We start from the raw sequence: 24,027 nt of genomic DNA on the forward strand, positions 1-24,027 counted from the left end.
GAGCGAAATGTAGAAGTAGATAGGGGTGAAATTGGTGGGTTAGAATTTTATTTTCTTTTTCCTTTTTTTTAATTTAAAGGGGCCCAGTCCATGTTTCCTGTCTTCATGCGCCACGTGGTGGGTGAATTAGCTGTGAACTTCCAGATCTGTTTTGGATAGACGTGTCTGGGCTTCTCTCCGGTATCGTCGCTCTGTTGTTTCCAGTTTCAGCTAAAAACGCTTCTTCAGTGTGTTTATGTGTCAACGTCACTTCGGATCCCAGTGATCTCATAAATAATTATGTTTTTCTAAAAGAAAAGGAGCAAAATGGAAGACTGTAACTGCATAGATGTATGCACCTTACATAGGATTAAGACCAAATCACAACCAGTTTTTTAATGTTTAGCTCAATTATAAATATTTTTTTATTTAAAAAATTCTAAATATTTTTTAATATTTAATTAAATTATATATTTTTTCAATAAAAGTTTAAAACTAGTAACTTTACTTTTATTTCATTTTTTATTAAAAAATAAAAATCATAAAAAATCGGACGAAATAAATGAAAAACTAAAAATTATAAAACAATTATCCACAGAGTTTATAAAAAAAAATTAAAAAGTTTTAAAACATAAGTAAGACTATGGAAGTGTTTGCAAAAAATTCTATGTTTAAAGAAGTTATTTTTGTAGAGAATGTTGAGAGTTGTAGTAGAATAAAAATGAGTATTATTTGTACAAAAGTGAAACAGATAAAAGTTATATTGTATGACATTTGAAAAAAAAAATCACTTCTAAAATAAACTTAATTGATTAAAAATCATGTTGTCCAATTAAAAAGATACTATTTTTACTTATTATTTCACTTGTTGTTTGTCTAGAATAATTATTTTTCACAAAAATGATAATTTTTATTTTGGTCAGTATATTTCATATTTAAATTTTAAAAAATATTGAAAAAATATATTTTTATTAATTAATCAAATAATAATATGTGAACAAAATAATAGAATTAGATGACATAGCAAATATATATAAAAATTTCAAAATAATAAATATGTGAAAGTGTAAATTTAATTATTATTAAGTTATTAAAATTATTTAAAATTTTCAATATCAACTTTAAATATATAATTCTAAAAATAAATTAAAATGAATAAAGTTAAATTAAGATTATTATAATAAAGACATAGTAGTAAAAAATAAAGTTAGATTTATTTACAAAAAAGTAAAATCAGCTAAAAGTACCCTCCAACGTGCTTTTAGCTTTTGGCCTAAAAATGCTTTTCTTAGTCGTTTCAGAAGTAGAAATTGGCATTACAAACACTTCAAAAATGCTTTTTGGGAATCAAAATCTGAAATGCACTTTTCAAAAGTGCTGGCAAACACTCCCTATGTTTCATAGTACATAGGGCATTTCGATCAGTTCACCTAAATGTTGACGGAAACCTAACGAAAATGAACGGATTAAACTAATTATTATGTGATAGTTGAAATTGAAAATCATAAAAGTATTGATATTTTTTCAACAATGAGAAGATACTTTTAATTACGGGGACTTGTTTTAATTTGCCCTAAGAATAAATAGAATAAATTAGACCTGACATTTCTTGAAGTTAAATTTAATTATACAAATAATTCATACTCTTTACAAAATTATGAATATACTTTTTGATATTGTAATTGTAATTTCTAGTATATTCCTATTCAAGTGATATTGACACACCCACAAAGGAGTGCTCGTAATTTTGTAAAATATAAAAAATATTTATGTAATTAAATCTGATACGATATCAATATATTATACTAATAGTTATACATTATACTTATATATATGGTATTATTTTATATAACTCCTTCAGCCCAAAAAAGATTTGCATATTCAAAAATTTTCAATTATTATGAGAGCACATATGTAATTACAGACTATATATACAGGAGACATATTAAAGTAATAAAACCAATGTGAAATTATTCTTCTTATTTACGATACACACATTTTATAACCTCGAAACAAATTTGAGACTTGGCAAACATTAATTTTTAAAATTACAACTGTCCCCCAAATCCTTCAAAGAAAACACAGGCAGAATATTTCAAGTATTGCAGAGTGCGTCCACCTCGCCAATCCCAAATTGAATTCGCTGCCATCCAGCACCGTGCCCATGCATGCGTAATAGCTTGTACATTACCATTCACTGTTGTGGCTGGGGATTAAGGTTAAACATTGGCCCCACTCATGATTGTAGATTCAAAATTCCGATCTCAATCCGGACAAACATAAACTTACACCGGACAAATATAATTCACCTACCTTGTTATTAATGTATAATTAAGGAAAAATAATCAATAACATTGTAGATGTAATACACATGCTTGTGATTGATTGGTTTGGATTTGACTAAACTTAATCCAGACAAGAATTTTTCCAATAGAATGGTGTCCCATGGCCAACTACTAATGTCACTTAAGCACAACTCCCTAATTAAACTATTCATACTAGATTAAACAAAAGTTAGATTAGGATTGGATGGTCAATGAATTTAATCTCCATAATGTCTGAACACAACATTAATGTTTGAGTTCATTAGCAACACTTCTATTGTGTGGCTAAGACCGGGAATTTCATGCTACCAAATGGATAATATACTTCATTACACGACAATATCATAGAAACAACAAATTAGAGAAATATCCATTGGAAACAGGAGAGAAATGATCACAAGATTAATGACGAAATGCAAAACAGAGAATGCAAAACTTGGGTTGATGTACTGATTATTTAAGCACTTGGAGCAGCGTCCTTAACTCTACTATGCAGGTATCCCCCGTACTCTCTCGCGTAGTCCTTCACTTGACCCGCCGTGTCAGCGATCCGTGTTCTCGCGTAATCCACTCGATCCGCGCCTGGCGGGTGGAACCCCCTGAAATACCTGTAAAGCCAGGAGACTGACGCCACGACGGCCACGCCGAACCCGAGGAAGGATAAGGACCCGGCAATGGTGATGAAGATGAGAGTGCCGACGGGAACCCATATGGGGCTGGAGATGAGAATCAACGGCGCGAAGAAAATGAGGCCGAGGACGGTGGCGGTGAGGGTCAGGCCGGTGAGGAGGAGCAAAATGCCGCCGGAGATTACGAGGGTGGCGAGGCCCACGAGCTGGGTTGAGTTTGGCGCGTGTTCTCTCAGCTTTTGTAGGAAGGAGCCGGTGGTTGTGGCGGGCCTTCTCGACGGATATTGGCGCTCAGCCATTGTGTGTGTGTTTGAGAGATAGAGAGAGAGACAAAGAGAGGGAGAGAGAGAAAGAGGGCGAGAAAGAGAGAGATTGGGAAGTTTAGATGATCGGAAAGGTAATGGAGGGAGTTGGAGGATGTGGTGACGCGTGTGGACGTTGGGTTTCATGCAGGATAACACGTGGGAGGGATGGAAGGGATTTGGAGTTTAGCCTCACCCTCCTCCTCTACATATATGAACTATTCTTTTGCAATATTTAGGTATCACTTTGGATCTATTCATTCATTTCTTTATTTATTCCCGTCCTGAATGTTAGTGTACAAGCTATTTTTTAATTGCTAGGCAAAGCATTGTGAAATGAAATATATATATATACATATACGAATATAAATTTCCGGGTTAATAAATTATGTAATGTTAATATTATTTATTCATAACATTTGATTTTACATTACAAAAATTCGTATAATTTGGTGGGACGAGAGACAATCATATGACTAGTCATAAGTTGTCATCAAAATATAATTTAAAAGGAAAAAATCCGTTAATATTGAGGTTTATGTGATAAAATTAAATTTAATCGAACTAAATTAATTTTACAACAAAAATAATACACTTATTACATAATTTATTATTATTTTTTAAATCATACATCAAATACACTTTATTATGCCATTAATTTAAATTTGTCTTTGAACTTCCCAAAAACATAACAAGTAATCTGTTCAAAGTAGCGAATTTGGTGGGAGTAGGTAAGAATTTTGAACACTACAGTGAAAAACATCTCAAGTGTAGCGCCGAACTTGCGTGAATGGTTGGGCTGTCCAATTTGTGAGAAGGGGAGTTGAGTCCGAAACTGAAGGAACGTGTTTTCATGCAACGGCCAGGCCCACTAACACTTTTCTCTCTATCTCGTCAATGGGAAATGATCCGGACGCCAATGACGGGTTGAATGTGGCCAACTTCAATTGACATTTGACACCCTATCCCTATGCCTATGCCTATGTGTGGTGATGCGCCAACTTTAGTACGTAACTTTCAGGACCAAGGAAAACAAATATTTCAAATCATAACCAATGATTATTTCAGACAATTTTTTTTTATTAATATAAATTTCATTACATTTATCGAAAAAAAATTAATTGTTATATAAGGTTTTTTCTCTAATATTTATTAAGATATTGTTGAATTTTCATTAATATTGATCCACCAACACATTTTTAAAATTAATTTCAACTTTATAATACAGATATAACTGATCACAATCATTACATAATACACTCACATAAAATAAATAGTTCTATATTTTTACAAAATTTGAGCTCGTAACATTCAAACGAAAAAAAATTCAACACTTAATCACCAAACTACCACATCAACAATCCATTTTACTTGATTTGCTAGCAACATTTCCGATATGACATTTATGATGCATTAATTTTTAAGATCTAATTCACTTCACATCGTATCCCATCTCTATTTTTTTTTTTTTTTGAGAAAAACATTGTCCATTTTTTCTCTCCTCCTATAATGTTTTTTTTAATTATATTTTGATTGTTATGATCCCTACATGCAAACTCAAATATTACTTCAATACATCAATTTTTATAAACTAATCAATATATTTGATGACCTCGAAATTTTTCATGGATTAAAAGTCCAAAAAGCACCATCCACTAGCCTAACTGGTGATCAATCGGCTAGTCTATCATCAAGGAGATAAGACTCACAAACTTACTTTATGTTTCACTAAACTAACAAGTTTAAGTGAAATAAATTTATTTCAGTTGAACACGTCATCATACAGTTGGACAGACCCATTATATAGCTTACCAACACATAAAGACACGTTATACTAAAAGATCTCATTTAGATTCGACAGATTGGATGACAGTCGAGCTGATGAACCATTAGCAACAACTTTCTAAAAATCTCAATAGACCTGACATGATTTGGTAAAATAATCATATTTTTTTCAATGTGTTTAAATCACAATAGATTTTTTTTTTCTTTTCTGGATGATAGCCAGAGGACTTTCCAATTTTATATAGCACTCAACAACAAATTCCCAAACTTGGCTCTACAAAAGGCTATAAATTGACCCACGTAGTCATTCAGGGTATAAATTTTGATTACATCAATCCTCGCACTTATTTGCTCAATGTTCTATTGGTTTTTAGGGTGTTTGAAGCTTATATTTTACACTCCACACGAATATATATAATTTCACAATCATTTTCACATTGATTCAAGTTTTCCTTTAATCTTTTTCAGTAATATGTTATTGACTTAAGTATCGCAGTACTAACTTTTGTTTGCAGAATTAACCCTATTAATTTAGAATTTATCTGAAAATCCTTTAACTCTTGATGCGTTTAATATTCAAAGTAAACAAATAAAAAAAATATTATTAATAATAATAAAGTACGTACCTACCCACATTTATAAAATTCAAATTCATCACTTAAGGGCTGCCCTCTATTTCTCAAAAGTTACTTTCGTCACTACATTTCTAATAAATAATCTACCAAATGTGTGGGGTTTAAACAGTAAATTAAAATAGGAAAGAGATAAGAGTGGAGAGTATCTAATTTTCTGCTGTTATGGAAAGTTGATGCAGAGAGATAGATGTTATATGCATTCATCAAGTGCACGTGATCTCTGAATTATTACAACTATGATGTTTGATAAATGCAGACCTAAAGAATCATAGTTACTGTTTCCAGTTATGAACCATTGCACAAAGTTGATGATGACGATGATTATTATGTATCCAATGGATTAATGGCACATGCTGCAGGAATAGCTATAGCTATATGTATATGTAGATGGCTACCCACTATGAATTAATAATTGATTGTGAAACATAATAAAGCATGGATATGAGTTGAAGATGTTACTGTCTTGTTCCGCACATTATTGTGTCTCATCTCATGGCCCCAATTTTCTTTTATTCATACAAGATTACACGTGTCATCAATCAGACTACCCCCACCTAGTACAATCCATCATCATTATTTTTTAACTTATGGTTTAATTATTATTTTTACACTCTTAAATTTATTAATTTCTTTTTTCTTAAATATATATATATATATATTGAAGACGTGCACTGACGTAATCACGAAAAGAGAAATTGAAAGACTTGCAAATTGTTTCGACGTAAACGAAAATAAAACGAATTTAATTAATTAAATAAAAGCTAATGTATGAAGCAATCTTGTTCAGTATTTCAAATTTGGATTGACAAAATATAAAGTAATGTATTACAAGTTACAACAGATGAGAATGCGAAAGGATGATCTTTGACTTGACTTCCCTATATAAAACCCACCAACCACATTTTCACTGCATAACCAAAATCCCCCAACCAAAATTTCTTTTGTCCTTTTTCCCCCACGCACATTCTCTGTGCAAAAAATGTCTCAAAGAGGTAACCGTCACCAGCGGCGGCCGTCGCAGGGCGTTTTCGTGATCCCGGACAACCTTTCAGCTCCTCTTCCCGAAGACACCGCTCCACCACCACCTGCTACTCAAGCTCCTCTTCCACCGCTGGAAAAGAGCGGTGGTGCTGGTGTTCATTTGCCGCCCCACCCACCGCCCAAGCCGGCGGAGGAAATGCCGGCCTCCGATCCTTGCTTCAAAGGATAAGCTTTTGAGCTTCTGTTTCTGCAAGTGTGGAATAAGATCAGTATAAGGTTCCTTCTAAAATGCAATGTTTTTTACTAGATCTTTGTTGAGTAAGAATAGTGTAAACTTCGAATATTCGAGTAATAGCGTAAAGTTTCAGCTTTAGCTTCGTGATTTCACCTTTCTTTCTTCTGCTGAATTCTATTTCGATTCATTCTTATTTTGATACTTCATTGCGGATAACTTCATTTGAATCGTTTCTGGGCTCCTGCACCGTCGGTTCTGCGAATCTTCATCATATTAGGTGATTTCAGGATCGTAAAAGCAATAATGTTTCTGGATCGGATCTGTTTGTTTCAGTTTTAAAACGTGTGGGAAAATCAATTTAGAGTTTCCGTATAAATTTTCTCAGCCGCACAGATGGAATTTATTTCGCAGATCTGCTTAATTATCTTTTACTGATACACAATGAGGAGATTAAGAACAAGAAAAGAAAAGAAAAAGTTACAAATTCCAACTTTCTTTGAAAAAAGAAAGGTACTTAGAAGAATGAGTCTTTTTGTGTATGTTCCCGAACAAATCCTTGTCCTTTTTGATTAGTACTGCAGTTAAAGCTATCATTACTTTGTTCTAATCCTTGAGAAAAGGGGAAAGAGGAGGAAGAAATAAGATAGGTGGTGATGTAGACAGGACTTTAGGACTTGACCTTCTGAAGTTATGAGGGGTACTGATTTTTGAAGTTTTGGTTGCTGGCCTGTGATCTCAAGGTTAGTTGTTACTTCAACGGCCAGAGGTTTGAATTTAAGAGCCAAAAGCCGGAATTGTTGGTCCTCTTTTCCAAGGCAGTTGGCCTTTCCAGATATATTTGATATCATACCTATTAAATTTTACGTTCTCCTTTTCTTAGTACAATAATTATGCTCACTATTTATGATAATATCTTTTTCTTTTTATCAGTATTTATTATAATATCTTATGTATAACATTTTTAATTATAATATCTTCCAATAGAGTCCAGAACCTGTTAACATATATATATATATAATATTTCAATAACCTGTGAAATAATATGCTCTAACAGAAAAAATAATGAAAGGATTACCCATAAGTACCACATATTTGATTTTTATTTGAGAAAAAAAAAATGAATGAATCAACATAAAAGTGGTGAGGTTGAGTTTAAGAGATCGTGAGTTTGAATCCTTTAAATGTGGAGATGTTTAGTTTACTTTTTTAATAATAGTATGTGTACGTTGATTCTTTGTTTGTTTTGAAGCTATTGAGTGATTAAAAATATTATTGTATTGTATACTAGATACTGTAATTGCATATTAGTTGCTTATGAAATATCAGTAGATTTTAAAGAAAATAAAAAAAAAACAGAGATAAAAAAAAGGAATAAACATAATATATGGGCAGACCATTCACAATCAAATAAACAGGCCAAGCTTTGATTAAGCCCAATAGGAAGTACGGACTATTACATCAGACCCTATTAGCAATATTAGGGACCAAGTACCCGGCCTGATCTTACAATTCGACAATGAATTTATGGCGTTCTGTGTTTAATATCAACTCTTTTTATTTCAACGAATGATTTTCTTTTTAATTTGAGTACGTAGACAATCGCTTCTCTTTGTTTAAGTTGAATTACGGCTTTGTTTTTCATGAGTTGATCAATACTAAATTTTGCCATTTCTGCTTAGCTCTTATTCACCAAAATGTAAATAAGTTTAGTTTTCAGAAATCGTAAATGTTGAATGCCCAGACAATTATTTATGTTATTTTACTAATAAAATCAATACACCAATGAAAAGTTAATGAGAATATTCTAAAAATTGACATCAAATTCTCTTTGACTAACGAGTAGACTGCAATCTGCAAACCATAATGTTCTTCATTTTCGGTAGAAAAAACAAGAGAATTTATATGATTAAACTCATTTTTTTCGAGGGCTCTAATTCTAAAATCATATATGCACAGAACCTCCAACGATATTATAAATAAACAGATTATTCTTTATAAAAAATAGCAAAAATATCTATATATTTTTTAAAATAAAATAATTTACCTCATTATACAAGAATGAATTATTTTATTTTAAAAAATAGACAAATAATTTTTTTAAATAAAAAAATAATTTATTTATTTATAATATCAATGTGGTAAATTGCATTAAAGGCCTTCATCATTGATGCAATAATAGTAATAACAATAATTAGTGAAAAGTAGTGATGTGGAATTAAAGATGCAGACCACTTTCTCCTTTGGAGTGTGCATACATTATACATTACACAGTCATACATTCGCCAACCAAACATGAAAAAATTAAAAGAAAAAAAAAAGAAAAGAAAAGGAAAGGAGTGGAAAATCATAATCAAGTAGCGTGGAATTGACGCAGGAATGTAGAGAGAGGAATCTCCAGTGGTCCCCACTCATCTCCTTCCATTATTATATTCTTATCCCTTTTATTTTACTCCTTTTCCTTTTCTTTCTTTTTTTTAATAAATAAAACTTTTCATAAAAGATGAAAAACTTAATTCATACCGCTCCTTAACATTCAGATTGACTTTGGGCCGAAAATACTCAGAATTTGTACGCCGTCAACGTTTCCGTCTACCCCTGGCTCGGCTGCCTCACTCCAGCCGACACATAGCTTGTGCTTAATTTACCAACTTTTTTTCTTTTTTTTTTTAATGTATTAGGCGATATTCTCAAAAAATTTATATATCTTAATATATTGTGAATGAAACAATATTCTCTATTCTTTAATGATTTATTGACTGGTTACTTATTCAAAAACTATAATATTTTTATTTTTAATTATATTATAATTATATAATTATTTTTCCAAGAATATAGTAAGGTTATGTCGAAATCTTATTTCCACAAGCTACTCACATTTGGTAAGTAGAATTATTAATGTTTCTTATTCTAATTTTTTTTATATTTATATCTTATTATAATGGAGTAAAATTTAGCGGGTATTTTTGTGAACTTTTTATAAATATCTTATAAGATGCTACAGAGTGTTTGGTATATTTTTTTAGAAAAAGAGCTTATAAATTTAAAAAATAAGATATTAAATACTTATAAGTTCTTTACAAAAAAAGAATAAGAAGTTACTTATTTATAAATTTTTCATTAGCAACATTTTATAAATTTCATAAGTTGTTTTATCTAAATACATAATGAATTTATTTTTAAAATAAAATTTAATATTTTATAAATTCTATAAACATCTTATCAGGCGTAAGATATTTTTTAAATAAATTTAGTCAAATATTCCATTAATCAAAGTTTAATTAAAAAACATGTTTGTTGGTGAAGTCATTTGATTAGATTTTAATTTAGTAGTGGAAAAAATTTACTGGAGGCCGAGCTGGGGTTGAGCCAGCTAGGGAGCTAAGCCGCTTTTTGTAATAAAGGTATGCGGCGTCACGTAATTGCTTTAAATGTATGTACGCTTGATAACAGCAAGCTGGGTACAAACGCCGTAAACAACTCCACCGTAGCCACTCGTTAAAGGCAGCTCTCTCTCTCTCTCTATAAAATCTCTCTCCTTCTGTTCTTTTACATAGTCTTTAGTTGGTCGCCTCGTTCTCTTCCTGAAGCTCCAGAAATGGTTTGTCTCTCTGCCTCCCTATTTTTCCAGATTTGCTCTCGCATTGCTTTTGATTCTACTATTGATTCAATCACTACTTGATCTGCGATTGATCTGATTTTGCTGTGTTTTATTCCTTTTATCTAAGTTGAAGTGATTGTTTGTGGCTTTGTTTGTTTGATTCATCGGTGGTTTGTATTGTGTATTGCGGGATAAGATCTGTTGTGTGCTGTTGTTTGTAGTTAAGTTGACGAACGCACACAATTTTGATTCCATATTTTGTTTTTGCAATCGTGATAAGATTTTTGCGTCAAGATTAAGCGAGTTGAGAACGCGTCATAGATGAAATTTGATTGATCTGACATTTCTCGTTATGGTTCTGGTTTTACTGATTTCCAGATTATTCGTTCAGTTTTGGAAGTTTCTTGACTTCATCAGATGTTGATGAGTCCTTGGTGATGTTCAATAGTAGCAATTAAAGTTGATCATAAATTCAAATGTAGCTTTCACTCTCTTTCTTTTAAATCTTTTTCTTTGTGTCTCTGGATTGTTGCTTGACTTGGATACTTCTAATTCAGTTAGTTTGTGACTGAGCCCTATAGGAATATGGGGCATGAGTTAGTAGATGGTAGTCCAGTTCGGTTCCCTTTGCTGTTGTCGTGGAGGAATGTATGGAGAAATAGAGATAAGGTTTCAGCCAATTGCTTTCAAGCTCATTGAATGAAGTAAAATTTGAATTCTCTTTCTTTCTGTCTGAGGGGAATGAAGGAATGGAGTGTAAGCAGTGGTTATTTCGTGATTGTACTTTCTTGTTGACTGAAGTAAGATTTTAGTTCTCCCCCTGTCGGTTATGGGGGGGCATGAACAAGATGGAGGGTAAGCGGGGTTTATTTCACAATATTCATTTTATTTTGTTTTGTTTTGAGTTACTGATCTTAACTTTTCATGTTTCTGTTATTTGTTTATATGCAGAGTTCTTTGCTTTTGGTGTTACCATCTGATTCATCGCGTGATTGTTTCATGTCTCTGGAACTTTTCAATATTGTTATTTGAATGACATTTCTTATGATCGTGTTTTAGGCAAACGCAGCATCTGGGATGGCTGTGCATGATGACTGCAAGTTGAGGTTCTTGGAACTAAAGGCGAAAAGGACTTATCGTTTCATTATCTTTAAGATAGAGGAGAAACAGAAGCAGGTTGTTGTTGAAAAAGTTGGTGAGCCAACTCAAAGCTATGACGACTTCACTGCTAGTCTTCCTGCTGATGAATGTCGCTATGCTGTGTATGATTTTGACTTTGTCACTGCAGAGAATTGCCAGAAAAGCAGGATATTCTTCATTGCTTGGTACTATCAGTATCTTTAGTACCTATTATTTTCAAAAAATATAACATATCATGCTGCACTTATCATTGAACTAAATTCATTCCTCTCTATTCATGGAGACATGGTTTTAGTTGCTTGTTTGCTTTTGCCATGTAAGGTCTCCTGACACTTCGCGGATCAGAAACAAGATGATTTACGCTAGCTCAAAGGACAGATTTAAGAGGGAGCTGGATGGAATCCAAGTTGAATTACAGGCAACTGATCCAACTGAAATGGGTCTTGATGTCATTAAGAGTCGTGCTAACTAAGTGAGAATTTGTAGGCCTTCTGCGGCAGAGTTGCTCTGTTGACCTTTACTTGAAAAAGAATGCCTATAATTTGTGGGATGGTAAACTTGGGTATGAGTAGGAACCAAGTACTTCGTATACTGTTCCTTATATTTTAAATGGAATTTGTGTGTCTGGTGTATGATGTTGTCTTTACTTTAGATATTATTCGTTTGGTGTTTCAGTTGTAGATTGATATCTACAAGCTAATATGCAACAATCTGGGAGGGGTTCAGACTCCCAGACTGCGTTGTTATTTAAATGGATACTTTTGATCCCTGGTCCTAATTTGGAGCGCAAACAGACGTTCTCGCTTTCTGGTTATCATTTGAGCAGTTTGTTAATATAAATGAAAGAGAAGTACAGAGTGTTCTTTCGTTCACATTGTTTCCATTCTGCTGGCTCTGGTATATGCCTACATATAGGATTATAAGAATGCCATTCATCTGAGTATAAATAATGTTGGAGACACAACTCGATTTTCTGCTTGACCTCTTTTTCTGTGGTCTGATATGAAAACCAACAGGGTCACTGGGTTGCAGGTGCCCTTGAAATCCTATGCCGTTACCATCATAATATATTCCTCAACATTAGTTAGTTCTATCAATTAATCAATTTATTCTGCTCCGAATTCACTGGGAACAGATTATCATCAGACTATCCGCCATTTTAAAATTGTGACTCGAGAAATGTTTCATTTCTAGACAGAAATAGTATATTTACTCAAAATTATACATCTGCCTCCTCCATGGAAAACAGGTTTTCTGAACACTCCTCTCTTGATTTTTTCTTCTCCACCTCAACTGACTTCAAATATTACCTGAGATTCTTGGCAAACAGGAAGTTTTTCCGTTCAAGGAATGATTTCCAGATTCTTGCGTACATTGCTTCAATGTCTCTTTCATCCGAGTTGGACCCTGCCACTTGGACAACATTGGAGGGGGCCTCATTTTCCCCGGCTTTACTTCACCCATCAGCCCGACTTCTGCATCATCTCAATGTTCCTGTGAAGCGGGCTCCGCCACCATCATTGCAGCCGCTTCAGCCTGTGCGATCAAAGCTTTGGGCTTGTGGGGGGCTGACGACAAACAACAGCTCTGATAGAAATGCTTTTAGCAGGTTATGCATAGCGTTTTTCTTTTCAATCAACATTGATTTCATTTTAAATTTGATAGTCCATCCAATCCAAGCACTCGAAAACGAGATTTCTTGTAGTTGACACGCCTGTTGCTACACATTTCGGTTGTTCATTATCTGTAAGGAACAGCTCATCATTTTTGAGCAGCGCTTCTTGTTTGCATGAGCTATGTAGAAAATGGGAATTGCAAAAGCACATTATGTGATGGTCAGTAGGTAGTTGGAAATGATTGCATTAGTACAGTATCAATCTCTAGCCAACATAGATTAAGAACAACGAGAATATAAGCTGTAGTTACTTAAGCATTCAAGAGGATTGAGGCCATGAAAGATGAGCAGCCCCCTAAGTTTGGACATACCCCCAGAGAAATGTTTGAGATTACAAATAGCCTGTTATACCAACTACCTTAATTTCTGGGAAAAGCAAAACTAGGCTACCCTGTCTTTCTGCTATAGGTTCCTCATACACACACACATATAATAAGTAATTGAAAAACTTTCTGTAGGCAAAGCAAGAAATTTAAGCTTTTTCAGCTTCATCAACTAACTTGCAGCTGAAATCCCAGAGCCTCTTGGCTAAAACCTCACTTCTTGCAACTCTGCTGGGTTTGAACTTGTTGCAGTCCACGAAATACTTCCCCGATACACCTTTCAAGCCCGGGTGAAGGGCAATGTAGCACGTTGTGGCCGCACCCTGAAAAATCAATATCAAAGTTGAATGAAAATAGTCCTTCACTCACAACCTTAGTTGTGATGATGCATATCTCATAAAATGAATATAATTTAATTTAACCATGTTAAACAGATCAGGACAAGCAACACAGGGTGCATGTCTTTTCCTTTTTCGTTCTTTTTTGCATGAAAAAATGTTGAAAGATTGTAACCTGGTGGACATTCTTCCATAGGATAAATGTGCAGATCTTTAAAATTCCTGCATCAAAATCTTAATCAGTACACGGAAAAGAAAAGCATTCAAGAACTTCTACATGCATGAGATTTTAGTATTGCTTACGCATCAGAAAACCAGAGTACTTAAAGAGATTTGTCATTATCAGTCCTGGATGCACCGAGTTCACAGTAATATTTATTCCCTCAGCCTGCAACCAGAGTTTTCGAAGAGGAGTTTGAATATAATTCTAGTCATTTTTTATTTATTTTTTAATTGAAAACAGAGGAGAAAGAAATGATACCTGCAACTGCCTGGAGAGCTCATTGGCATGCAAAATGTTAGCTAATTTGGATTGTCCATAAGCCTTCTTGTCATCATAACTGTTGCATTAATAATACAGAAGCAAATTGGTCGATGATAGAAAATACTCGGTGATATATGTCTTCTACTCTGATGTCATTGATCATTTACTGAGGGAGATTTAATGAGCTACCTGCTATTATCATTGATATGCTCAAATCGGATCCCTTCTTCATAAGTGTGGAGGTGTGCTACTGATGACAAATTTATTATTCTGCCCTCAATGCCGGTGGAATTTGCCGTATCTTTCATCTTTTCAAGGAGTAGGTTAGTCAAGTAGAAGTGACCTGACAGCAACCATTGTAAGATCGAAGTTTAGGAAATTTCACAAGGCTTAGGATTGTAGAGGAATTTCAAGCAGCCAACAAAAGGTTGATGTATTGATACAGTTCTTGGCTCATATATACCGAGATGATTTGTAGCAAACTGCATCTCAATCCCATCCTCGGAGAGCTCATAAGGACAAAACATTATACCAGCATTGTTTCTGAAAAACAAAGGTGCATCCGCCCTGTAAGATTGACTCAATTAAGACTAGAAGATACTAATATTAATGTTTTTGACACTTACATTAAGATATTGAGAGGAAGATTGAGGGCAATGAAGTTATCGGCAAAGGCCTTGACTGATTTGAGCGAAGCAAGGTTGAGCTTAAGGACATCAACACGAGCGTTGTGGTTGTCCTTGAGAATCAGCTGCTTTGCATCGTTTGCAGTTTCCATGTTTCTTGCTGCAATAATAACATGCGCGTTTCGCAGTGCTAAAACTCTCGCTGTCTCCAAGCCAATCCCACTTGCTCCACCTACAATCCAGGAGTTTTCAGTTTGAATTTGTTTACGAAGATCGATAAATGTGCCTTGGTTTAGTAAAATACTTGCATAAACCTGTGAAGGGACAGATGAACAGATCCAGTTTAACTGATTCTTGCTCACCAAATTGAAATTCAAGCAGAGTTGTTGTAATTAAGGAATATTGCCTAAGTAAGTGTATTGGCTATTTCCGTCTGAGAATAAAACATCTGCCCCAACTAACACCATTAAAACAACACTGTTGTCTGGTGGTTTTCCAAGAAACAACGAAAAAAGGCATACCAACAACTAATAGAGACAGCAAATAATAAGACAGTAGATAATAGGCAAGAACAGGGACATTGTTGTGTGTGTGTATGTGTGTTTTTATTGTATATATGAATGTGCTATGATAAACCGATGAGTTTAAATGGTAGAACAAGTACAAATTGCAGGGTGTGAACCCATTAACATTAATTGTCTGCATGCATGCATTATAAATATATGATTCTGAATGAATTGTATGAATTTAGACAGAAAATAAAGAATGTATAACCTGTAATAATGGCAGTCAAATTGGTGGCATCAATCCCTTGAGTAACCTGCTCAGCAGTAGAAGCTGATCCAAAACCACTCGGCCCTGCTCTTCCTGTGATCAACCTAAACATTCTTGTGCAAATTTTCCTCGATCTTACCCCCAACTTTCTTTATTCTCCGCCAAAAGAAAACAAGAACACGCAGAGAGAGAGAGAGATGAGTTAAAGTAAGGGAAGAGGGAGAGAGAGAATGGAAGAAAGCATGAGAGTAAATGCAAAAGAGAGGATAGCATGCATGGATTGGGGCTTTGTTTGGAGGATTATAGCATTAAGTTTGGTGAATGAGGAGGACATTTAATGACAGTAAGTCCCTACAACAACTAAATTATAACTTCAACCACTCTTCAACCATCTTCTACTACTTACTCAAAACACCTTCATACAAGTAATTGATTCATGCTATTTAATTTCATTTAAGTTTGGCCATCACTCACATTATTACTAGTGTTTGCATCTGCTCATCCTCCTTTAACCTTTGTTGTAATTACAAATAAATTATTACTTTCAAAAATTTTATTTCTGATTTTTGTTTTCATACAACAAATTTATATGTTAGTCAAAATTCATTAAATTTGTTATATGGAAACAAACATCATAAGTATCTCAAATAAATGCACGTTCTATCAAGTTGATTGCAACCTCCAAATTTTGTGAACTTTGGTGCAAAGCATTAGCTACTTTTGGATGTAAAATTTGTTGAAAAAATTTCTTAATACATTTTAATGTATGAAAAATAAAATAAAAATAAACCACGATATATAATAAAGAAAAAAAAAAGAAGGAATACAAAAGGAATTTCTTAAAATATGTTACAGGTTATCTATTATTAATTAATACCAAAATAAAATATTTTGATATATTTCTTGAATAAATACACAAAACTGTTAAGGCATTGTTTGCAAATAATAGAAAACAACTTTTATTTATTTATTTATTTATTTATTGAAGAAGATTAACTTTCAGCCCAACATCAAACACAGCAGGTTAAAAGCATAAAAGATAGAGCGAGGCGGGTCCTACCCCTCCGTAAGCACTGTACCATTCCCACCTAAAACTAGAGCCACATGATTTGCCTCCCTACCCCCCACCCATAAACCATAATCTCAAATGTTGCTCTTGCTCAATGCACGTTCTTAGGGTATAGACTAACAGTTCAGGCACAAATTTTTTTTACGGAAGGTCTCGTATTTGAATCTTGAAAGTATATGTATATATTGGGTGTGTGAGTGAATTTTAAAAATAATAAAAAAATCCACATTCCAAGATATTGAGATTAGGGGAACGAACTTAAAATCAGTATCCTTAAATAAACGTGATAACTTCGTAGCAGTCCCTTTAAACACCAGGCGACATCATGAGAAGAGACGCATAGCTCGAATGGTGCCAAGAACAGCAACCTGCTTACGAAATGCATAGGAGAGAGATGGAATCATGTATAACATTCATGTTAAATCTTATAATATGATTAATGTTGATGAGTATTGAAGTTCAATAGCACTGTACTAGTAGAAGGATCCTTTTGAAAATTCTAAAATTATCACGGGGCTAAGTTGCTAGAAGAGATCCTATTAGGTCGGCCAAAAATATAAGGATGTTGGTTGCATTTTTTCGCCAACCGGATTCAACTGGCATCCTTTTAGAGTGGCGACTTGGCGACCGAGGGGATATGATTGAGCTTGTTGGTACTTAACCTAATTTTGAGCATTGCCCTGTCAGTAGGGTAACAAATCTGAACTGATCGACCTGCTTTGTTAGAGTTTGAGACTCACCTACAAAAATAGATTCGATTTTATTTTTTGAACTGAGAAAATAATTGACGTAGGTCACAATCACACTAATTAGATAATAAATGCAAATTGCACAATTAATTTAAATTTAGTGGATTATGTTAAAATGAAAACTTAGCTTTTAATAGATATTTACCAAAAAAGTTATGGACCTACTGTTATTTAAACCTTATGTACATAGAGAGCAACATCTATGACACTCATGATTAATGTTTTCTTGAATGTCTGACCGTTTAGGGGTGTGCATTTATTACAATCATATTATACCAAAAATTGGGTACTCCAGAGTAGTGTATCCAATCCCAATTTCAAACTCTTGATTCGGTAAATGATACAAAACAAAAAATGATTTCATTTGATTAAAATAAAAAATAAAAGAACTATACAATGAACGAAACTTCAAATTTACTTGTAAAAAAGAAACTGCAAAAATTAAAATTTGTAAAAACGCAATTATATTATTTTCGGTCCCAAATTGCAATGACAAATACGGTAAAACGAAATAAAACACAAAAATCAATTCCAATATATATATATAGGAAAAAAGCAATTAAATTAAATAAACCATTCAACACAAGAATCCAATCATCCATGCATCGTTGATTAAAAATGCCTTACAATTCTTTGACATTTTAGGGAGAAAAAAAAATGGTATCATATAAATATATATTTAAAAAATTGTTACTCATATTCGATCAAACCTTATTTTTTTAAAAAAAAAGCATACCAAATATCGAATCAAAAATTTAATTTGATACTTAGTACAATCAAAGTTATAATTTGAATATAATTCAGTGGATTGATCGTAAAAAAGTGTGGATCCTGAAGAAGTAGTGATGCAAAAAGAGTTGAGATGAACAACCCTCATCAACATGTTTCATAAAGGAGCCTCACTAGATTTCCACTTTGAATTCATTAATCCTATTCTTTTGGAATTAAAGTTGTACCTTAGGCAGAAAAACTTGTTGAGTGTTTTGGAGAAACAAAATAAATACTTAAAACTCATGGATTTGTTCCCCTTAAATATTGGGCCCTCATGGTTTGGGCCACACCTGAATTTACTCATACAAAGCCGAAGGCCCAACCCAGAGTTTAATCCGTTACTATAACAATATTCTAACCATATTATGAATAATTTATGTAAATAGAACACAAAATAGGAATGTAAATATAATAATTATCCCATTACAAAACTCATAGTTTACCACAACAACCAAAATACAGATTCCATCTCACAAACAACAATTTAAATCCATAACCATAACCACTCCCTTTCTAAAATCGATTTAGACCGCACTTGAAATTTGCTCATGAACATCATCCTCTGGACTGATCTTTGAAACCTGCAACTCTTCTGAGACGTGTTGCTGAACCACTAGCACCGAGGAGGCAATGCCTCGGCCTGACGACGCCAACACATCTCCAACCGGGCCGAGCTCCAGGTGCTCAACGGCAAGGTCTGCTAGGGCGGCCACCATGCTGGAGGGGCGCCGGCCATTTCCCACAACTATTATGTCGTATTCTCCGCTTGTCCCAATTGCCAAAACTTGGTCTACTATGTCGACAGCTAATTTCTCTGTGAACTCTACTCTGCCTTCCCATCTCCTTCTGAATTCTGCCAATGCTTCCTCATCATGTTCCTGATTGTTTATGTGTTCATTAGAATAGGCATTAGTCTATTACACTCTGAAATTACTAATATGTTGGATATGACAATTAATCGAACAGACTAATTGTACCTCCTCGGTTCCTCTGCTGTTCTCAACCGATGGATTTAGCACTCGATACTTCTCCCTAAATCTTATCACTGCCACCTTCACCCCCGGGTGCTCCGCCATCCGACTACCCAACTCCAACGCCTCCCTATCATCTGGCCCACCAAAGAAAATGACACATACGTTCTGCAACGCCGTGGCAGCGGCCGCAGTCTTCTGGACCTCATTTCCATATCCACGGTCCACCAACACAGCCACTGAGCAAGGCGCCTCTCTGAATACTCTCTGATTCACCCATCTCCATCCATGCCCCAGAGATTCCTCCTCATCCTCGCCGTTGATCTTCCTCCACCGCTTATGAAATGGCAGAAGAATCATCGCCGCCATCTTCTTCTCCGCAACATGGCAGATATCCTCGTGCATTGATGCCAACGCTGATATAGCCGTCGCTGGGCGGACGCTGACCCGACCCGTTTGGCCGTATTCCTGGAAATCCAGAACCAAACCCGTTAATGACAGATTACCACACCAACTGGCCAAAAAGGACAAAATCTCTATGTAAATCCATACACAATTACAAAGATACAATGAGAAAAAAACCTTGAAAGCAAGGGCGACTTGGTCGTGCAACTGGCCGTCACGGCGGAGGCGGCTGATGAGAGGGAAGCCATTTTTCCTCAGACGTTGGACCATAATAATTGAGGAGGAGCGCTCGGTCAGCTCTAGAAGGTGCATAACGTAGAGTTTTAGGCGGGAGGATTTGTTGGTGGAGCGAGTTAATCGAATGAGGTTAAGGATAGAGGGGATGTTGCTGGGTCCGTGTACACAGGCCAGAACTCGGAGTTCGTCGGAGGAGCCGCGGGAAATAGACTGCAGGTGGCGGTGCACAGCGGCGGCGACGCAACGCGCGGGTTTATATATGGCCATCACGACTGGAGTAGTGAGGAATGTAGTGAAGAGTGCCATTAGCACTAGTATTGTAAAGGCCTCGTCATTCAGAACCTGGATCATAACAGATAACCGCAAAATGAGAATATATAGTACTAATAATTCTTACTGATGACGAGAGAGGATTTCTGAACGTGGATCGGGAGAATGTAAATTTTTACTGTTTTAACATGTTTATAATAATTAACAACTTCCGATGAAAATCAAGCCTACGCGTTGATATATTATGAAACAAAATGCAAGAAATGGGCCAACCTTTTTGTCCTTGCCAATATTCAGAACAATCAACTCCACCAGCCCTTTGGTATTCATCAGCACGCCAAGCGTTATAGACTCCCTCGCCGGAATCATGCACATCATTGCCACAGCAAAAGTTCCGATGATCTTTCCGGCACACGCAGCCGTGACCACCATCAGCAGCAGTCCCCACGCCCCTCCGCCCTTTATCGTCGCCACGTTAGTTTTCAACCCACTCAGAGCGAAGTACAAAGGCAGCAACAAACCGGACACGAAGTCCTCAATCCTCTCCGTTAATCTCCGAGAAAAATCTCCCCCTTTCGGTATTATTAACCCGAAAATAAACGCACCGAATATCGCGTGTATGCCGATTAAATCAGTAGCAAACCCCGCCACCAAAACACCGCCGAGGGTTAAGCTGATATAGGGTTCATCGCCTGTATCGTGCTCCGACGAGCACCGCCGGTCCACCCACTTCATAGCGGGCTTGATCGCCACCATCATGAAAGTAACAAAAAGGACGCCGGATAGAAGAACCCATATGGAAATCAACGGGCTTCTCTTTGGCCCATCGCCGCCATTACCTGCGCAGAGATTAAAGATTACGGTTCAATAAAAGAGTCTCGCATAATTAACGATCATAGGATGTTGATTAATTGGTAAACAGCTTATTAGTTTGTATTAAAAATCTTTTATAACCTTATACATCCAATTAAACGTGACATGTGCAGTACACAAATGTTCTATGTGTCAAGTCTGTCCAATGTACATTTCATACTATATACGTGCACGAAAATCCTTAGGTGTGGGACGAAAGGTGAGATGTGTGTTGGTGGGTAATATATAAATAATTTTATATACCATTTATTATTTAAGGGTATGCTCTGATTTATTTAGAGTCGAAAATATTTAACGCCTTATACTATAAAGGTGGTGTAACAAAACATCCACCCATCCATCCATCATTAAAATTATAAACTCCTCTCTAATTTAGATTGAAAGTACTGAAACAATCTTATACTTTACGAGAAGAAATAAGCATATTTTGTTTTTTATTATAGTTTGGCCGTTGTATATCCAAACCTTAAATATCGACGAACTAAATAATTCAAACTCATAGTATATTTTTAATTTATATAAATGTATGAGATAAGAGTAACAATATTATCATATTAGAAGACGCAGAGGTGCAGGTACGTACCTGCGAGCGCGACAGCTAGAGCGAGTGAAATCCAAGCTGCGACGTCGTTGAATGCCGCTGCGGCCATGGCGGTCTCGCCTACGTGTGTAGTAAGGAGCTTGAGCTCGGCTAGCACGCGAGCCAGTACAGGGAAGGCCGTGATGGAAAGGGCTACTCCCATGAACACCAAGTACTGGGTGTAGCCGACTTTGTCTGCTCCGTCGACGGCTTGGCGGAAGACAGAGGTTACGCCGATCCCGATTACGAATGTCAGCGAAATTCCGGCGAGAGCTATTGCGAAGGCGCGGCGACCGCCCCGCCGTATGGAGTTCAAGTCCAGCTCCAGGCCTACCAGGAAAAGAAAGAAGAGGAGCCCAACCGTCGCTAATGATTCCAGGATGGGAGTACTCCATTTCGGGAAAATTCTCCTCATAAATTCTTCGTTTCGCCCGAAAGCTGATGGCCCCAATAAAATTCCACTCTAAGAAAAAATATTTCACTTCTCATTAATTATCACCGTTTGCAAATTAACAAGTTTGATGTGAAATTCTAACACAACTACAATCAAATTTGAATAGTAAGTATAATATACTTATTGTATGATTAGTGTATAATTTAAAAAAAAATAATTATAATATTTGTTATATGATTAGATATTTAATTTAACCAAACTTTATTCGAAGAAAAAATTTCTCTAATTTGTAAATAAAATCAGAGAAATTATTATAAGGTATAAGTAGGGTAGGTGTATAAATATAGATTGATTTGGCATGCATGATCAGAGTGTTGTGCATTGTATTATTCATTTTTACAAGAGTCGGGGGTCGGTGTGCATGATTTTATTCTAAAACAACACTACTTGTTGTTGGTGCAAGAACATAAGACATAGAAAACAAAACATGCATTCTAACATATGTTGCAAATGATCAGACGTGACTCCAATAGATTCAGAATTGCGTGTAAATATAAGGAGTTAGGTACCATCATCTCGGCGACGACTTTGGGTTGGCGGAGGGGTTTAAAGAGGAAGGCGAGGAGGCGGCAGAGGAGGAGGATTAAGGTGGTTTGGATAATAAGCAAAGGGAAGGCGTAATCGAGGGGGTTATCGCCTTGCCAAACTCCATTCGAGGATGTCCGAATTGAGGTTATATTCACCTGCATCTTTGCTATATTGACAGCCGGAGGAGAATTATATGTAATTCGATCACTCAAAACTGCTTATTTCTGCATTTGTGTGCTTCTACAATACATGTATTTATAGAAACTGCATTTTGCATTAATTCCTCATATGTAGGAAACTCATAAATTGTGGGACAACATTTTCATATAAATTCTTTTTAATATAAAACAATTGGTGTGTGTAATGATGTTGGAGGCACTCCGGTAGGGTTCTAGATCTTCTATACCACATGTATCATACATTTACATGGCATTTTAATTGGCGACTTAAAAATATAATTTTGATTTTTTATATCTTATTTCATGGTTTTCCCAAATATATTTTTTAGTCTTTATATGTTTAATTTTTTTTTTCTTTTGATAAAAAAAATCATGAGAAAGGGGGAAACCCTATGGGGAGATATGGAAAAGAAAACAACCAAAATAGGACATTAAAATTAAAACCAAACAATTAAATCGATTTTTAAATTATTAAATAATATGCCACACGTATGGTATAGGAAAGATGGGGGGCCCTATGATAGTTTTAACTTTTTGCGACACTAACATGATATGGAAAATTTACAAAATCCAATAAGATATATAATTAAGGACTATATATAATTTTAGAATCCAAATTATATTAATCCCCAATACTTGGAATCAAATATTTATAGATGTAGTTTGCAGTACCTTAGTGGAGTTGATAGCTACAACCACATCAGTCATTAAACAAAAAAGGACTCTTGCATTGGGTTGTCACTGTTTCCGATTTGAGTTTATAAAATATTAAATTTTATTTTAAAAATAAATTTATAAAGTGTTTAAAAAATAATATTAAATATTTTATAAGATTTAGAACATGTTATTACGGACGTATAAGCTCACCCCAAAACGCCCTCTTAAATATTTTTTCCCATTATATATATATATATATATGAATAGTGTTTTGAGAACAGGCAAGTGAATGTGTTTTGATTATTTGAATTTGGACATATTGGTTGGTTAATTTCTGGGGTGTGCGTGTCTGGCCATTCATCCTCTTCAAGAGTTCCCATAAGTAGTGCGACTTTGATTTTATGACTTTAAGAGTTGATAGTGATGTCATGAGCGCCATTTTCTGAACAATGTTGA

General features: G+C 35.0%; 4 protein-coding genes across 6 annotated transcripts; 1 reads left to right on the top strand and 3 right to left on the bottom strand.

The window, feature by feature from the left end:
- Window positions 1-2,601: 2,601 nt before the first annotated feature.
- On the bottom strand, window positions 2,602-3,321 carry LOC105161453 (Oleosin family protein). Its single transcript, XM_011079144.3, has one exon. The coding sequence runs from the start codon at window positions 3,229-3,231 to the stop codon at window positions 2,761-2,763; it is 471 nt and encodes a 156-aa protein (XP_011077446.1). The 5' UTR covers window positions 3,232-3,321; the 3' UTR covers window positions 2,602-2,760.
- A 6,988-nt stretch (window positions 3,322-10,309) lies between these two features.
- On the top strand, window positions 10,310-12,386 carry LOC105161454 (actin-depolymerizing factor 1). The gene is made up of 3 exons (XM_011079145.3): window positions 10,310-10,468; window positions 11,528-11,793; window positions 11,930-12,386. The coding sequence occupies exons 1-3, from the start codon at window positions 10,466-10,468 to the stop codon at window positions 12,078-12,080; spliced, it is 420 nt and encodes a 139-aa protein (XP_011077447.2). The 5' UTR covers window positions 10,310-10,465; the 3' UTR covers window positions 12,081-12,386.
- Window positions 12,387-13,502: 1,116 nt separating this feature from the next.
- Window positions 13,503-16,135, bottom strand: LOC105161455 (short-chain dehydrogenase TIC 32 B, chloroplastic). Of its 3 annotated transcripts, none has more exons than XM_088880528.1 (8): window positions 15,829-16,135; window positions 15,055-15,286; window positions 14,892-14,995; window positions 14,618-14,771; window positions 14,426-14,504; window positions 14,248-14,332; window positions 14,120-14,166; window positions 13,503-13,929 (listed from the first exon to the last, which is right to left on the bottom strand). In XM_088880528.1, the coding sequence occupies exons 1-8, from the start codon at window positions 15,938-15,940 to the stop codon at window positions 13,756-13,758; spliced, it is 987 nt and encodes a 328-aa protein (XP_088736654.1). In that variant the 5' UTR covers window positions 15,941-16,135; the 3' UTR covers window positions 13,503-13,755. The 3 variants fall into 3 exon arrangements, with proteins under 3 accessions (XP_088736654.1, XP_011077448.1, XP_088736655.1); XM_011079146.3 differs by having other exon boundaries at window positions 14,892-14,971; window positions 15,829-16,132; XM_088880529.1 differs by lacking the exon at window positions 15,829-16,135 and adding an exon at window positions 15,369-15,646.
- Window positions 16,136-18,790: 2,655 nt separating this feature from the next.
- Window positions 18,791-22,982, bottom strand: CHX20 (cation/H+ exchanger 20). Its single transcript, XM_020693648.2, has 6 exons — window positions 22,717-22,982; window positions 21,757-22,216; window positions 20,574-21,139; window positions 19,971-20,372; window positions 19,395-19,856; window positions 18,791-19,295 (listed from the first exon to the last, which is right to left on the bottom strand). Exons 1-6 carry the CDS (start codon window positions 22,894-22,896, stop codon window positions 18,942-18,944), a joined length of 2,424 nt encoding a protein of 807 aa, XP_020549307.2. The 5' UTR covers window positions 22,897-22,982; the 3' UTR covers window positions 18,791-18,941.
- Between the last annotated feature and the right edge of the window lie 1,045 nt (window positions 22,983-24,027).

This window comes from Sesamum indicum, linkage group LG5 (genome assembly GCF_026168435.1).
Source record: "Sesamum indicum cultivar Baizhima isolate 11 linkage group LG5, ASM2616843v1, whole genome shotgun sequence".
Classification (NCBI taxonomy): domain Eukaryota; kingdom Viridiplantae; phylum Streptophyta; class Magnoliopsida; order Lamiales; family Pedaliaceae; genus Sesamum; species Sesamum indicum.

Excerpts from the sequence above, each read along its gene's own strand:
- LOC105161453 (XM_011079144.3), bottom strand. The coding sequence starts at position 3,231 with ATGGCTGAGCGCCAATATCCGTCGAGAAGGCCCGCCACAACCACCGGC.
- LOC105161454 (XM_011079145.3), top strand. Across the intron at positions 11,794-11,929 it reads AGGATATTCTTCATTGCTTG|GTCTCCTGACACTTCGCGGA; the intron begins GTACTATCAGTA and ends TTGCCATGTAAG.
- LOC105161455 (XM_088880528.1), bottom strand. The coding sequence starts at position 15,940 with ATGTTTAGGTTGATCACAGGAAGAGCAGGGCCGAGTGGTTTTGGATCA. Across the intron at positions 14,772-14,891 it reads GTTTGCTACAAATCATCTCG|GTCACTTCTACTTGACTAAC; the intron begins GTATATATGAGC and ends GGTTGCTGTCAG. Across the intron at positions 14,167-14,247 it reads GTACTCTGGTTTTCTGATGC|GAATTTTAAAGATCTGCACA; the intron begins GTAAGCAATACT and ends ATTTTGATGCAG.
- CHX20 (XM_020693648.2), bottom strand. The coding sequence starts at position 22,896 with ATGCAGGTGAATATAACCTCAATTCGGACATCCTCGAATGGAGTTTGG. Across the intron at positions 22,217-22,716 it reads AAGTCGTCGCCGAGATGATG|AGTGGAATTTTATTGGGGCC; the intron begins GTACCTAACTCC and ends ATTTTTTCTTAG. Across the intron at positions 20,373-20,573 it reads ATATTGGCAAGGACAAAAAG|GTTCTGAATGACGAGGCCTT; the intron begins GTTGGCCCATTT and ends GTTATGATCCAG.